This window comes from Equus asinus, chromosome 7 (assembly GCF_041296235.1).
Source record: "Equus asinus isolate D_3611 breed Donkey chromosome 7, EquAss-T2T_v2, whole genome shotgun sequence".
NCBI classification, from domain to species: Eukaryota; Metazoa; Chordata; class Mammalia; order Perissodactyla; family Equidae; genus Equus; species Equus asinus.
This window is the reverse complement of record NC_091796.1, coordinates 66572440-66586746: the sequence shown is the minus strand read 5'-3', so window position 1 is coordinate 66586746 and position 14307 is coordinate 66572440. Positions and strand designations below refer to the sequence as shown.

At 36.2% G+C, this 14307-nt stretch overlaps 1 protein-coding gene across 15 annotated transcripts in view; it reads right to left on the bottom strand.

Moving 5' to 3' along the window:
- KTN1 (kinectin 1) overlaps positions 1–14307 on the bottom strand; it is a 101547-nt gene that overhangs the window by 15834 nt on the left and 71406 nt on the right. For 9 of the 15 annotated variants that reach the window (XM_044773630.2, XM_044773633.2, XM_044773632.2 and 6 more), the window contains 7 exons: positions 13860–13897; positions 11149–11239; positions 10392–10460; positions 9305–9342; positions 7465–7555; positions 5339–5425; positions 1770–1859 (listed from right to left, as the gene is read on the bottom strand). In XM_044773630.2, the coding sequence (XP_044629565.2) occupies positions 1770–1859; positions 5339–5425; positions 7465–7555; positions 9305–9342; positions 10392–10460; positions 11149–11239; positions 13860–13897 (504 nt within the window). The remainder of the gene's footprint in view (positions 1–1769; positions 1860–5338; positions 5426–7464; positions 7556–9304; positions 9343–10391; positions 10461–11148; positions 11240–13859; positions 13898–14307) is intronic. The other 6 variants (XM_044773634.2, XM_044773636.2, XM_070513671.1 and 3 more) reach the window with 1 other exon arrangement.

Below are 14307 nucleotides of genomic sequence, written 5' to 3'. Positions count from 1 at the left end.
AGGCAAGAGTTCCTTGGAAAAATAGTTAATTCCAAGTTTCAGGCAGGAAATGCACACAATAAATGAGCGACACCTGGTCACACCACAAAGTAAAGAAGCTACCAAAGTTGAGCAGTATTGTGTCAAAAGGATTTGGTAGCCAGCTCAAATAAGCTCCAATGGGCCAAAGAAAGACAAGCAGCCATTAGAGACCTCCTGATGAAGTGCACAACACTGCCCATGAAGTAGTCTTGCCCTCACCCCATTTTACCCCCACCCCGAGTATTGAGCCTGGATCTAATCAGGCCTCTACTGACTATCAATTTATGGGATACACAGAGGACCAAGGAACATACTGACACTACAGGGATGCAGTCAGCTAAATCCAGACTGGGAAACTGCATAAGAAACCACCAGGCTTAAAAAAAAGAGGGAGGAAGGTTTGCTGACAAAAAGAAGGGAACGTGTGGAATAAAAAGATCTAAGAGAGGGCCAGCCCCGTGGCCGAGTGGTTGAGTTCGCCAGCTCTGCTTCGGCGGCCCAGGGTTTCACCAGTTCGGAACCTGGGCGTGGACATGGTACCGCTCATCAGGCCATGTTGCGGCGGCATCCCACATGCCACAACTAGAAGGACCCACAACTAAAATATGCGTCTATGTACGGGGTGGGATTTGGGGACAAGAAGCAGAAAAAAAAAAAAAAGATTGGCAACAGTTGTTAGCTCAGGTGCCAATCTTTAAAAAAAAAAAATTAAATAAAAGTAAAAGATCTAAGAGATATCTTAAACCAATCACATGTTGACCTTATGGTAGTCTATTTTAGTCAGGACCCAAGTAAGTAGTTTTTATTCCATTAAAATGACAATTTATATGACAACTGGAGAAATACAAGTATCGACTAGGTGTATGAAACTAAGGATTTTTTTAATGTAATAGTTTCTTTAAAGGAATCCTTATCTTTTAGAAATAGTTACTGAAACATTTACAGATGAAATATTCTCATGTCTGACTTCCTTCAAAATAATCTAGGAAATGCAGGACAGGAGGCAGAAGAAGACTGTGTATCAAGGCACGCCATATACTGCTAACTGCTGAAGAGGGATACTGGATACCCTGGGCTCAATATGCTATTCTATTTTTGAGTATGTATATAATTTCCCATTAAAATAAAAAAAGGCGGACTCCCCCATTTTAGGAAACTACATGAACACTCAATGGCTTGCTCTGCCCTCAAATATTCACTGTATTTCTTCTCTGAATCAAATCAACTTTTCTCTCCCACTTAAAACACACACAAGCCAAGTAAAGCAAGCTGTTCTATTTTATCTTCAAGACCTTTGCTTGAAGAAGTTAACAGATGACCAAAATCTTGAGTTTTGAAATGAAAAAAGCCTGGTTCATATTATTAAATATATTTAATTAAAAAGTGTCCTAAAACTAAGAAGCCATCGCTTTAAGTTCTACTTTGAATAAAGCCATTAAGAACATTATCAGTTTATTAACCATTAAGAGACATTTCTTTCCCAAATATGACGTTTATAATCCTCTGAATAAAATGTCTACCATGTAAATTTTGTAGAATATAACAAAAGTAACAGCTGAATAAAGAGAAATGAGTTTTGCACCAAGTTATTGATTTTCACCACTCACAAGCACCCTAGGTTAAAACGGGATGAGTAAGCAAGTGGTACACTGCTGGAACCAGGTGCAGAGTGCCCAGGCTGCTGACTCACAATGTCCTTGAATAATGACAAAGATGTCATGGTCTAAAAAATAATAAATCGATCTTACCAGATTAGAAGGGACAGACACCTTTGGAAACAATTTTTTGAGAACTTCTTTGGCTTCCAACTCAACCGCTTCCACATGTTGTTGTCTTTCCTAAAGCGGAAGATGAACCAAATCAAACTTACAAGATTACAGATTTAAAAAAAAAAAACCTACGGTCTTTTAAGTTCTAAAGGAGGAAAAAGTCATAGGATTTTAAAAATTCATCTTAATACTGATGAATGTTAAAATTTACCATTTTAAAATATCAAAATGCATCCATAAGAAAAAATCTGCAAAATCTCTAAAGCATCCTAAATAACAAATAATATCTTATGTCAATCAAGCCAAGGCAATATCTGACAATATGGACATTTTCCTTACCATTAGAAATCAAGTGATTTGCCTCTCCAGAAACAATTTAAAAAACAACAAAATCAAAGACCAAAAAAATCCGAAAACACTTCCTACAGCTAAAACAAACTACATGCAAAAAATATGTACGTGGGCAACATAACTGAGGCTCACTGGCTGGCAAATCTCTCTACAAAAAAAATGCATCACTGATGGACCACTAATGCCAAGGGATTAAAATGGCCAGTTTCATATTTCTAGCTTCAAGGTCAGGTGAAGCTACTTATGCTAAACAAAGCAAAAACAAAAAAACAAAAAAACAACAGACCATCAAAATTTGATGAGTGGTATACATGGGAAAAAGAGGAAAGTGAAAGGACAGCCTGATGGCATGTTACTTCCCCAATGCCAAGCAGCAACAAGACTAATTCTGACACTTGTGTGTGGACTCTGTTAGCTGTAAATTTAAAGGTAAGTATTATAAATGCGTGTCTAAATTTGGTGATTTTAAATCCAACTCTAATGTATGTCAATTATTAACTCAAAACCATGGTTTGTCAAAATTAGGGTAAGGATTACAGGCAAAATAAAAATATAATATTCAAACTATCTCTACAAGATAAAAAACAAAATGACGCCTATAAAAATGCACATCTAAACCAAGCCAAGAAAATCACCTCAAAACAACACTTATGAAGTTCAACAGGTGACAAGAAGGCAAGCAAGCTAGCAAGGTGTCCACCCTGTTTCCCCCACCATTTAAATGTGATCTTTGAAATCTATTACAGATTTAAGATGCACACACTTCAATTTAAGAAAACCTAATAACATGAAAATCTAAAGTTACACAAATCATTCTGTTCACACAAAAAGGTGTTACTTTATTCAGGATTTTAAAAATAGACTTTTGCCGGGGGGGGGGGGGGGGTTGCTAAGGAAGACTCCCACCCTGAGCTAAATTCCGCTGCCAAAATTCCCTTTTCTGTGTGTAGGCCGTCACTACAGCGTGGCCACTGACAGGCGCATGGTGGAGGTCCACGCCCAGAAAAGCAAACCTGGGTCACCAAAGTGGAGTGCGCCAAACTTTACCACTAGGCCACCAGGGTGCACCCCCAAAATAGATGTTTTAATGCAGTATTTTCAGTAATTCAGTATTTTCAGTAATTCAATAAAGTCCACTGCTTTTCAGGAATATACCCATATAACTGCATAAAATAAGGAATACTCATTCAAGGAAGGTGGTTAAGTGCTAATTCAGAGATAATTACGAGGTTAACTTTATCATCTGACCACAGAAGTGGAAAAGCAATCTTTACATAAAATCAGGTAGGAAAAGAGACACTGGAACAGAAGCTTCTTTGAAAATTGCTCAAGTGGAAAAGAAACCCACTAAAGGAAACGTGTCTAACTTGTAACCAAGAGGCACAAAGATGAGAAGTTACTTTTATTCTATACTAAGAATTTTAGCTAAAAGTTTTTCACTTGACATAGTAGTTTGGTGGTGGATAGCAATTTCCATTCCAATTCAACACCTGGAAAAGATCTAATATTGAAAATTATTATAATTTCCTTACTATCTTTATCTAAGTGTAGTATACATGAAGTATATTTTGTGTGAACCTGTCATTTATAGTAGCTCCTGAGGAATATTTACTCCTTACAACACAACTTGTGGTCCTAGGTCAATCAACATCACTTTACACTTATGCTGAAGACCATCTAAATTCCACTAAAACAGAGAGAGACTAAATTCTATTCTCTGTAGATTATTAGCTGCGCAAGAAGCCATCATTGGTGATGAGTTTTTAAAATACGGATAAATTCTTAAACTCATCACCAAGCACATGACACAACATGGATAAATTCTAGCTTTCTTTTGGAATCATAATATGCAAGAATGCCTATGACAGGTGGCATATAACTTCTTGCATGAATGGCACAATATTAAGAGATTAGCACTTCCTAGATACCAGTCTCATTAACAAAATAAAAGTTAAAACGTAGCTCTTAACAGTGAAAAATGAAGTTACAGAAACACCCAAAAACTATACCAGAACCCTCACTGCTGACAGAACTGAGTGCAACCACTTACAATGAAACAATATCCAATCCGGCCTAGTATCTGCCAGCTGTCTCAAATTTAGATTTTAGTGAAAATTAGGGCCAGGTGAATAGGTATTTAAGTAAATACAAATCCATTACACTAAAGAAAATATAACTACAAACATATACTTGATTAAAAAAATTTGTAAAAACTCTGTTTTGCTAAAAAAAAAAAAAAGTCCTTCAAATGTTACTACTTTGGCATGCAAAACGCTTATAGAATGCTGATTGAGGCACATAATTAATGAACTTTATTAACCCATCTGCAAAATTCAGCACTCCTGTTCCACACTAATTCTTGGTAGGAATTTTCAAAATGTTTGACTGAACTGGCACTGTCACTTCTCTTAATCATTAAAAACAACTTCTCAATTTACAATTCATTAGAAACCTTTAAACCCACGGAACAACCTGAACACAGGAAGCTTATCTTTTATCATTTGAAAGTAGAGGGGTATATATGTTTCAGGAGTACTTTACATACTCTGGTCAAGAGAATTATCCCTTCTACTGATATTCCATACTAAACATAACACATGCATCATTACTCTCCAGCCGATTCAAAACCTAAAGTTTAATTTTAATTCCACCTCTTTTAAGGAACCATCTCCAAGAACATAACTAGAATTGATCCTTTTCCTGTACATTTTAAGACATATTTCCTGTACATTTCATACATATTTTTAAGACATATGTCTGAGTTATCCTGGTGTGCCCCCAAAGAACCTAGGCAAGTTCACTGTGCATCCTAAGTACATCCTAGGTATTCGAATGTGTTTGTTAATTCAGCTAGAGGTTTTTGGCTCAGAGTTTTCATCGAAGCTCTCTTAACCACCCCAAGAGGCACCCTGGCTCTAAGAAGAGCTTCCATGGACAGCATAGTTCTCCTAAGACTCTGCAGCTTAAAGCAGTAATCACCGAAGCTCAAACAATCAGGTAGTCACAACAAACCAGCATGCCCAAAATTAAAGTTCAGAGAGTAGAGGAAAAAGCAGAGATGATGGAGATGATAAATGTGGATGGTAAGGAGATTTTATATTTAAATTGCAGTAAAATTAAACGCTTTAGTCTGATTCTAAGACAAGCTGCAGATTTTCTCTGTTCAGTGCATTGTTTCCAGGAGTTAGCATTACAACCTTGGAAGTCTTGTTCACTTTGTCCTGCAGCATTTTTTCAGTTGATGCCAATGCTTCCATTGCTTCCCAGTTTTTCTCCCGAAGGTCCTAATCATTTTTAGAAAAAATGATTTCAGTTTATCCATATTGAAAGATTTTTGCTTTTTACTTCATCAGTATTTTGCACTGCATTTAAATGCTGGTTACTGCAAAATTATTTCAATGGGAAAATATGTATATTAGCAAAAAAATAAAAAGCAATGTTTAGAAGTTTGAATGAGAAAATAAAGATGCCCACTTCCCATGTTTTAGTATACACACCAAAAAGTCAGCTTTAAAGTAATTACTGTGCACATGTAACAAAGAAGAAAGCATTCAAAAGTAAATACACTAACTAAGATTACAAATATGATTGAGTACACAGATCATTAGAGGCCTGAGGACAGAGCAAATACACAAGCACTGCAAAAAGCTTCACAGGGGATTTTTAAACAAGGCCTAGGATCACTTGTGAACTTCCCAATGCAGCACAACATGGTTTCTCTAAGTATGTTTTACTGAGTTAACACACTTCAAGTCTACCTGGGAGTGACACAGTTAACTCACAGTGCTTCTCGACCTTTCTTGGCACGGTCAAATGTATATGCCATAAAGCAACCTGACAGGAGCTGTGTGAGCTACTTGACTGAGGCACCCAGGGAGGCTGGAAGGCTATAAAACACGTCCTCTTGGGAGAGAGACAGAGGTCACAAGAAACTGAGATCTGAAAAGATCTATTTTAACAGTATTTCATTAGCGAATACAAATAAGGACAATCTGCAATATTTCAATCTTTCTTCAGATTTAGAAATCTAAACGGATTAAAAACAAAAAATAAAAAGCCAATAATAACCACTTATTGAATGCTTACTTAAGTGCCTAACGCCGTACTTGGCGCCTCATATAAATTCTGATTAATCCTCCCAACAACCCTAAGAAGTATCTATTCCCATTTTATCAATGGGAAACCATAGCTCAAGCAGGTTAAGATATCTGGCCAAGTCCACACAGCAAATGAAGTGGCAGATCTAGAATGGATTGACGCCGCAGTCTGCGGGCCTCCAGCGTCCTGGCTCTCCTCACCACTTCACTGCCTCCTGCACTATACTGGCATTATTATGTCCACCTTATCTCAGAATCCCAATAATAAAACACCGTCAGGACGTTAGCAGTATATTGGCAAATTCACCTCAGGTTTTGTGGCCAACTGCGATGCTGTTAGTAGTGTTACACAAACACACAAAGGGCAATTCACATACCTAATTTTGACAAACTCAGGGGTGCAGGAACATGTCAACTTGTTAAATTAACAAATTAACGCAAACTTCGAAAGTTTAACTTTCATTAGAAAACATCTATCAATTTACTATGAATATCCCCTTAGATATCAATAACATTTTTAACTTTGCTCAAGTCTTAGCAAATCACACTTTGGTGTCAAAAATTCATTCTCTAGCAAGAATGTTTGGATTCTATTTACAGGTGGCACCTTCTGGTCAGAGAGAATTTAAGAAATTCACCTAAATTCACTATTCGTCTATTCAGTAAAAGTACTAGAATATATTGCTTAGGGCACTATCCCTACCCATTCCAGCATAAATGTATTCAGGTTCTGAGGCCTCTACCATGCTTAATTATCAAAATCTGAACCACCTCTCAGTTTAAAGAGGGAGGCTCCAGAAGTCTTTGAAAGACACTTAACTGAGTTTGAATTCTGGCATACTTTTAGTTTACAAAATGGCTAACCCAATCAAAATAAGAGGAAACGCCTTCCATTTTAACATACTGACATGAAAGAATAATTTTTCCAAATAAAAGTTCAACAGAAAGTCAACTGTATTCTAGTAAAAAAACTGAAGCTGTAATAATTATAGCATTGACATTTAAAATGATATTCAGAAGTGTACAAATTGGTCTTTTCATTTATTCATTAAAAAAATCTGCTCTCCAATAAATGATTACCCCAAAAAGCTACACACAAAACAGTACTGTCTTACAAGATTAAGAAGAAATCTAAAGTAAAAGCAGGCTAAAAAAGAAATTCTGAACCATGCTACTTCAGTGAAGCGATAAAAAGAAAAGCTTCATTCTGATAAAGACTTGCTCACATTGTTTTTCTTCCTCTGGTGTTCAACAGCGTCTGTCAAAGAAGCCAATTCTTTCTGGAGACCAGTTATTTCTTTCTCTCTTTCTGAAATTCTAAACCAAAACATGGATACATATAGCAGTATTTTAGGTAAACAGTGAATACAATATTTTTTACCACAAAATAAAAACAGCAAGTAGATGATGCTTTGAAAAACGCATTAACTTGACAAGCAAACTCTTTAAGCTTAGCTACTGTTATCACGAAAGCCCATCTATGAATTTTTATTTTCAGAAATGATTTTTTAAATAAATTTTTACAATATGACATGCTGACAATCGTGCTAAAGAGAAATCTTCCCCTAAGAAACAGTTCATGAATACATGAACTGCTGTAAGTAGGTATTCCTATTTTTATCTGAGGCAATCAAGTAGCTATTTTCGGAAGAGTGGAAACTGATGTAGAAGCTCTCCCGGAAGTACATTCTTCTTTTTCCAGAAGGTAATGAAACCAGTTATGACTTTCTTCAAGCGGCTAACCCCCAACAACAGTAAGATATTAAGGTGAGGTAGGTGTTCTCGTCATTTTCATAACAGTCTCAGGATTCATGTTTTTCTGGTTCCATCTCATGAGCTAGGTATTTCCCAGAAATGCAGAAAGTAATGGCAAAAATTCACAATTCAGTTCCGTTACACTTGAGAGCAGCCTGGGGAGACAGTTAAATTACAAACAGCTCTTCCCTAACAATAAGGTCCTATATAAGGAGTTGGCAAACTAGGGCTCTGGGCCCAACCCACAGTCAGTTTTTGTACGGCCCTCTAGCCAAGAGCTGATCTTACACTATTAAAGGATTGTTTAAGAAAACAGTATGAAACAGAGACCTTTGTGGCTCACAAAGCCTAAAATATTCACTATCAGCCCATTCATAGAAAAAGTTTCTTGAGCCTTGTTCTACACAGTCAAACTCAAGACTCAACTGAACAGTAAATAATTCTAAATTAGTAAATCACCAACTCTAGAAACAAGTCAAGATGGAAGGACATTTAGATTACTTGTATCACCTAATATACTTACTGTAGCTGACATTTAACAGGTCAAAACATACCTACTTATCTGAAATGACCTTAAAGGTAGCCTCTTAGAGAAAAATACAGGCCAACAATATAAGAAAAATGTTTCAGTAAAAACAAGTCTCCTTAAAAGGCAGCAACCAGGGGCTGGCCCAGTGGCGTAGTAGTTAAGTTCACATGCTCTGCTTCGGCAGCCTGGGGTTCACGGGTTCAGATCCCATGTGCAGACCCTACACGTCATTCATCAAGCCATGCTGTGGTGGCATCCCACATACAAAACAGAGGAAGACTGTCTTGGATGTTAGTTCAGGGATAATCTTCCTCAAGCAAAAAATAGGAGGATTGGCAATGGATGTTAGCTTAGGGTCAATCTTCCTCATCAAAAGAAAAAAAAGAACCATCACCATAAAGATTATGAGATTTTTTAAAAATGCAAACACTAAACCAAAATTTGCATAATTCAATTCCATAATACCAGGAGGAGAACTGAAATAATTTAAGATAAATTAGTAAAGCCTTCAAAGTATAGTTTAATTTGATTAGATGTTTTCTGAATGCCTGAAAAATCAAAATCTCCCTCAACAAAATATTCAAAGAAATCCAAATACCATAAAAAAGTACATTAGCTCAAAGGCACAGCTAAGCTCTATGGAGGGGCAGTTCAAGAAATCTAAATAGAACTGTAAAAATTAGGTGACCATTTGCAATTACATTAAATTGCTTTTCTGAGCACCATTTAGCACATAAAAACAGTTATCACTTCCCAAACTGTGAATCAAAATTATTACTTACACTTTTAATAGTTCTTCATGAGGGGGAAAAGAAGATGCCTATTAAAAGAGTTAAATGTTATTTCAAAATAAAGTTCTCCAAAGGACTTCAAAAGATTAAAACTCTTCTCAGATATAAATTAAGACAACACCAAAGGTAAAAATACCATATATTCTATATTCCCATCACCAAGGAATTCTAATAAAAACATGGACAAATTTATAAACTGTACTGAGTGCTAATCAACCCTTCACTATCACTACATACTTCAAATCTTCATCTAACAAGGATTTACTAATTTCCTACGTGTGCAAAGCACTGAATTAATATCTTAAATTTTCATACTGTATAATTCATATCTGACTACATTAAGCTTTCAAAAGTCAAAAAACTATCATAAATTAAGTCAAAAGAAAAACTAAGAAAAGTTAGTTAACGTGCATGTAACAAAAAGTTAATTTTCCATAATATGTAACAGCACATAGCCCTTCACATATGGTCTTTACTCCTTGACTACAACCTCCCAAACTCAACTACTGCGAGCTTCTTGTTGACAAGGACTCACATTCTTTTGCCCCTCAAAACACTTTCTAATTTACCCATATACATTCATAAAATAAAGAATATTTTGGTAACATCTTTTAAAAGCACATTTTTTTTTTATATTTAGCAAGCAGAGTTTTCCCTTAAAAATTGTTTTCAATAGTGGTAAACTACTACTTCTAACATTACACATCCCTCAGCTTCCCTTCGATGCCTGATGTTCTGTTTGGGAAGGGAGGGAGGACACACACGTTTTTACACTGACCTCCACAGGATTCTGACTTGCTAAGAAAAGCATTTTAGAGGATCTGAAAACATACACACAAATACGTAACAGACCTGGAATATAGACACTGATATTATTTGTGGGTACTTTATAGATTGTGTATTATTTTATCTTGGATATGGCATAGCAAATTACTTTGTTTTCTGGAAATTTGATAAACATTTATAAATAAAACAACATATACCTTATTCTCAATGAAAAGGCAAATGGTAAAGAACACTTAGACAGTCACAGATTTTTTACCACATAATAAAAGGCAAGCCAGCTACTAGTGCCTACCTGTTGGTAGTTCTGTTGCTTAAGTTGCTCAATTTGGGATTTAAACAATTTGTTTTCATCTTGTATCTCCTATTTAAAAAACAAATTAAACATGAATACCTGAACAGAGATTTTTATTTTCTACAAAACTTCTGAAACATATCACACAAGCCAGGAGAATTCTAAAATAGTGATAATTTTGTAAGGGTATAGGGGCCGGCCCTGAGGCATAGCAGTTAAATTTGGCATGCTCCACTTCAGTGGCCCAGAGTTCACGGGTTCAGATCCTGGGCACGGATCTACACACTGTTCATCAAGCCATGCTGTGGCAGCGACCCACATAGAAAGTAGAGGAAGACTGGCACAGACGTTAGCTCAGAGAGAATCTTCCTCAAGCAAAAAGAAGACTGGGAACAGATGTTAGGTTAGGGCCAATCTTCTGCACCAAGGGAAAAAGAAAAGTTAAAGATAGAAATGTGCTTATGTGGAAAGATCTCAAAAACGTTATCAATAGAGGGGAGCAAACTACAAAAGTGTGTATGGTTAAACACAGTATGTTTAAAAAAATAAGTATACACACACACATCTCATGCATGGACACTTCTCAAAAAGATATATAAACACTTGATAGTACTTATCTCTGCGGAATGAGATCCAGTATGTGGGTAGGAGGGAAAGTCAATCTGGATTCTATTTTCTTTCATACTAGTTAAAATTGTTTTAAAACATGCAAAAACAATAATTCACACAATAATTAATTTTAAGTAAACATATTCACCTGTAACAACTTTGTTTTGCTAGAAAGATCACTCTCCCTCTCTTTTAGCATAGTTTCTACTCTCTTCATTTCATTTTCCTTTTCTTTCAACCTAGAATTTTTACAAAGACTTTATATTTAGTTATATACATAAAAAAGGACAACCAGACTGCAATATCTCTAAGGAAAAAAGACAGCAGAACCAACGCCTATCAGCTCTTTCTCCTCACATCACATCAACTTATAAATTTGTCTTAGGGGCTGGCCCTGTGGCCGAGCGGTTAAGTTTGCACACTCCATTTGGGCGGCCCAGGGTTTTGCTGGTTCGAATCCTGGGCACAGACATGGCACAGCGTGTCAGGCCATGCCGAGATGGCATCCCACATGCCACAACTAGAAGGACCCACAACTAAAAATACACATCTATGTGCCGGGGGGCTTTGGGGAGAAAAAGGAAAAATAAAATCTTTAAAAAGAAAATTAAAAAAAAAAATTTGTCTTAAAAGACAGTATTTCCAGAATCATTCAACTCAAAGTCCAGTACATCCTAAAACTGTTCTAGTTTATTTCCTACTTAACATTTCTTAAGGAAGTATGGTTTTATCTAAGAGAAAAATCTAAAATAAAAGCCATCTTGATTGACCCTGGAGCCTACAATATGCCCAATCCTTTCTGCTGAATAGATGCTATACATTATTTAACCTGGTTCACCCTTATCTAACACAAGTCTTACTATATCTAGTCCAAGTGAATCCCAATTGCCCTTGTCATCCCAAGCAACAGACCTCTAGCATTAACACTTAACACTATTAAAAGGATCAGTTAAACTGTCTATTTCCTCAGGGCAGGAAACCATGAGCCATTTCAGTATTCCCAGTGCCAGAGGGCAGATAACAGGCTCTCAAGTATTTGCTGATTTTCACCCTACCTTAATCTAGAAAGAATTTCAAGATGTTTACAGGTCTGCATGAAACAGCATACATGAAAAATGGGATTAAAAAATGAAAAAACCCAGGGGCCGGCCCAGTGGTGCAGCCATTAAGTTTTGCACATTCTGATGTGACGGCCCAGGGTTCACCAGTTCAGATCCTGAGAGCAGACGTGGCACCGCTTATCAAGCCATGCTGTGGCAGGCGTCCCACATATAAAGTGGAGGAAGATGGGCACGGATGTTAGCTCAGGGCCAGACTTCCTCAGCAAAAAGAGGAGGATTGGCAGCAGATGTTAGAACAGGGCTAATCTTCCTCAAAAAGAAAAGAAAAAACCCAGCAAACCTTAAATATATTTTGCTAAGTGAAAGAAGCCAATCTGAAAAGGCCACATACTATATAATTCCAACTATATGACATTCCGGAAAAGGCGAAATTATGGACACAGTAAAAAGATGAGTGGTTGCCAGGAATTTGGGAGAGGGGGTGGTTGGAGGCAGGGAGGCATGAATAGGTGGAGCACAGGAGATTTTTAGGACAGTGCAACTAATTTTTATGATACTGTAATGAGGGATACATGTCATTATACATTCATCAAAACCCATAAAATGCACAACACAAAGAGTGAGCTCTAATGGAAACTGGACTTTAGTTAATAACAGTATATCGATATTGGCTGATGAGTTAGTAACAAATTTACCACACTAATGCAAGATGTAACTAAGGGAAATGCAAGAAGGGGGTATAGAGGAACTCTGTACTTTTCTCTCAATTTGTTCTGTGAACCTAAAACTGATCCCCCCACCAAAAAAAATTCTATTAATTAAAAAAAGAAAAGAATATGAGGTAAAATAAATGTCAAATCACATACTTTAATGATCTATAGAATTACTACAGATAGGCCACAAATGTGTCTTTAAGCTTTCTATTAACAAATGAGACAAAAGCACCTCAACAGTTACACAACGTCCACTAGATAAACAATTAGTCGTACAAATGAGCAATCTTACTGCCAAAAACAGACATCCCTTTTGTCTTCATAAAGACAATCACCTAATAAATATCCTCAATATCTTAATTTTAAAAACACAGCTTCAAAGGGCCACTTCTTAAACATCAATAAAGACTGATGGCATCACATCAAAGCAAAATCTCTCAAATGCAATTGTGTAGGGACCAAAAAGAGGAAGTCCAGACACTGTTCTCACCACTGCAGACTGATATAGCTTAAGAAAACAGACTTTATAGGATAAAAAATGTTTTAGGAGAAACATCTACAAAGACTGTTAACTCCTATGCTGATCAGATTCAATATTTTTACTATTCAGCACAGCATAACTGAGATGATAACAGACACTATTTTCCCCAAAAAGCAAGTTACTTTTATAGAAAGATTCAATATTCATCATCGAGATTATGGCTAAGATTATCTTCTGGTTAATTCAGAGATGTTATTCTTTCAAATACTAAAAGGATTTTAATTTGAAACAAATTTAATCTCTCTTTACAATAATTGCATAATTTGTTTAAAAAGCAAACAAATAAAACTAGTTTCAGCAGAAAGACTATTTCAGACAATGGGCTGGAGAGGTTTAGAAAGGGCCGAGCCTCCAGGCCACTGAAAGCACTCCAAGGGCCTCCGTTTATTCCAGCAAACAGAGACGGAGCACGTCTGCCTCTGGACCACAACTCCTCCTTAACAAGAAAGCTAACTAACGATGCAGAAGAAACTCATCGTAATGTTCAAGCTCACTCTGGAAAACAATGACAAGTTCCTCTTTAAAATGCTGGCTAGAAACTTACACAGTCTCAAGTTCTTCAAATCGTGATGCAGAACATGCCTAAAAAACAGATGCACAGTTTTAATTTTAACATCAAAAAATAGCAGGAACTACAACATATATACATATATATAGAATCACTCACCAATACAATAAAAACATAATTATATGTGGCAAATTTAAGATTGGGCCATTTATAAAAGAAAGACAATGAATTTTCTTTATTTAACTTAATTTTTAATATCCATTTCTTAAAGGATTACAGATTAATATACCAATTAAACACAGACACAAGGATGAGCTTAAGAGTCCACCTGAAAAAGTAAAGATAGGAAATGCTTTTAGGCTTAGGTTGACAAATCAGGCAGTAATAGACCTGACAGGGAAAAAAGTTAACTTATTCTATCAAAAACAACAAAACTATGGTACAATAATAATTTTTATAGAAAAGAAACTGAAAGAACATATTA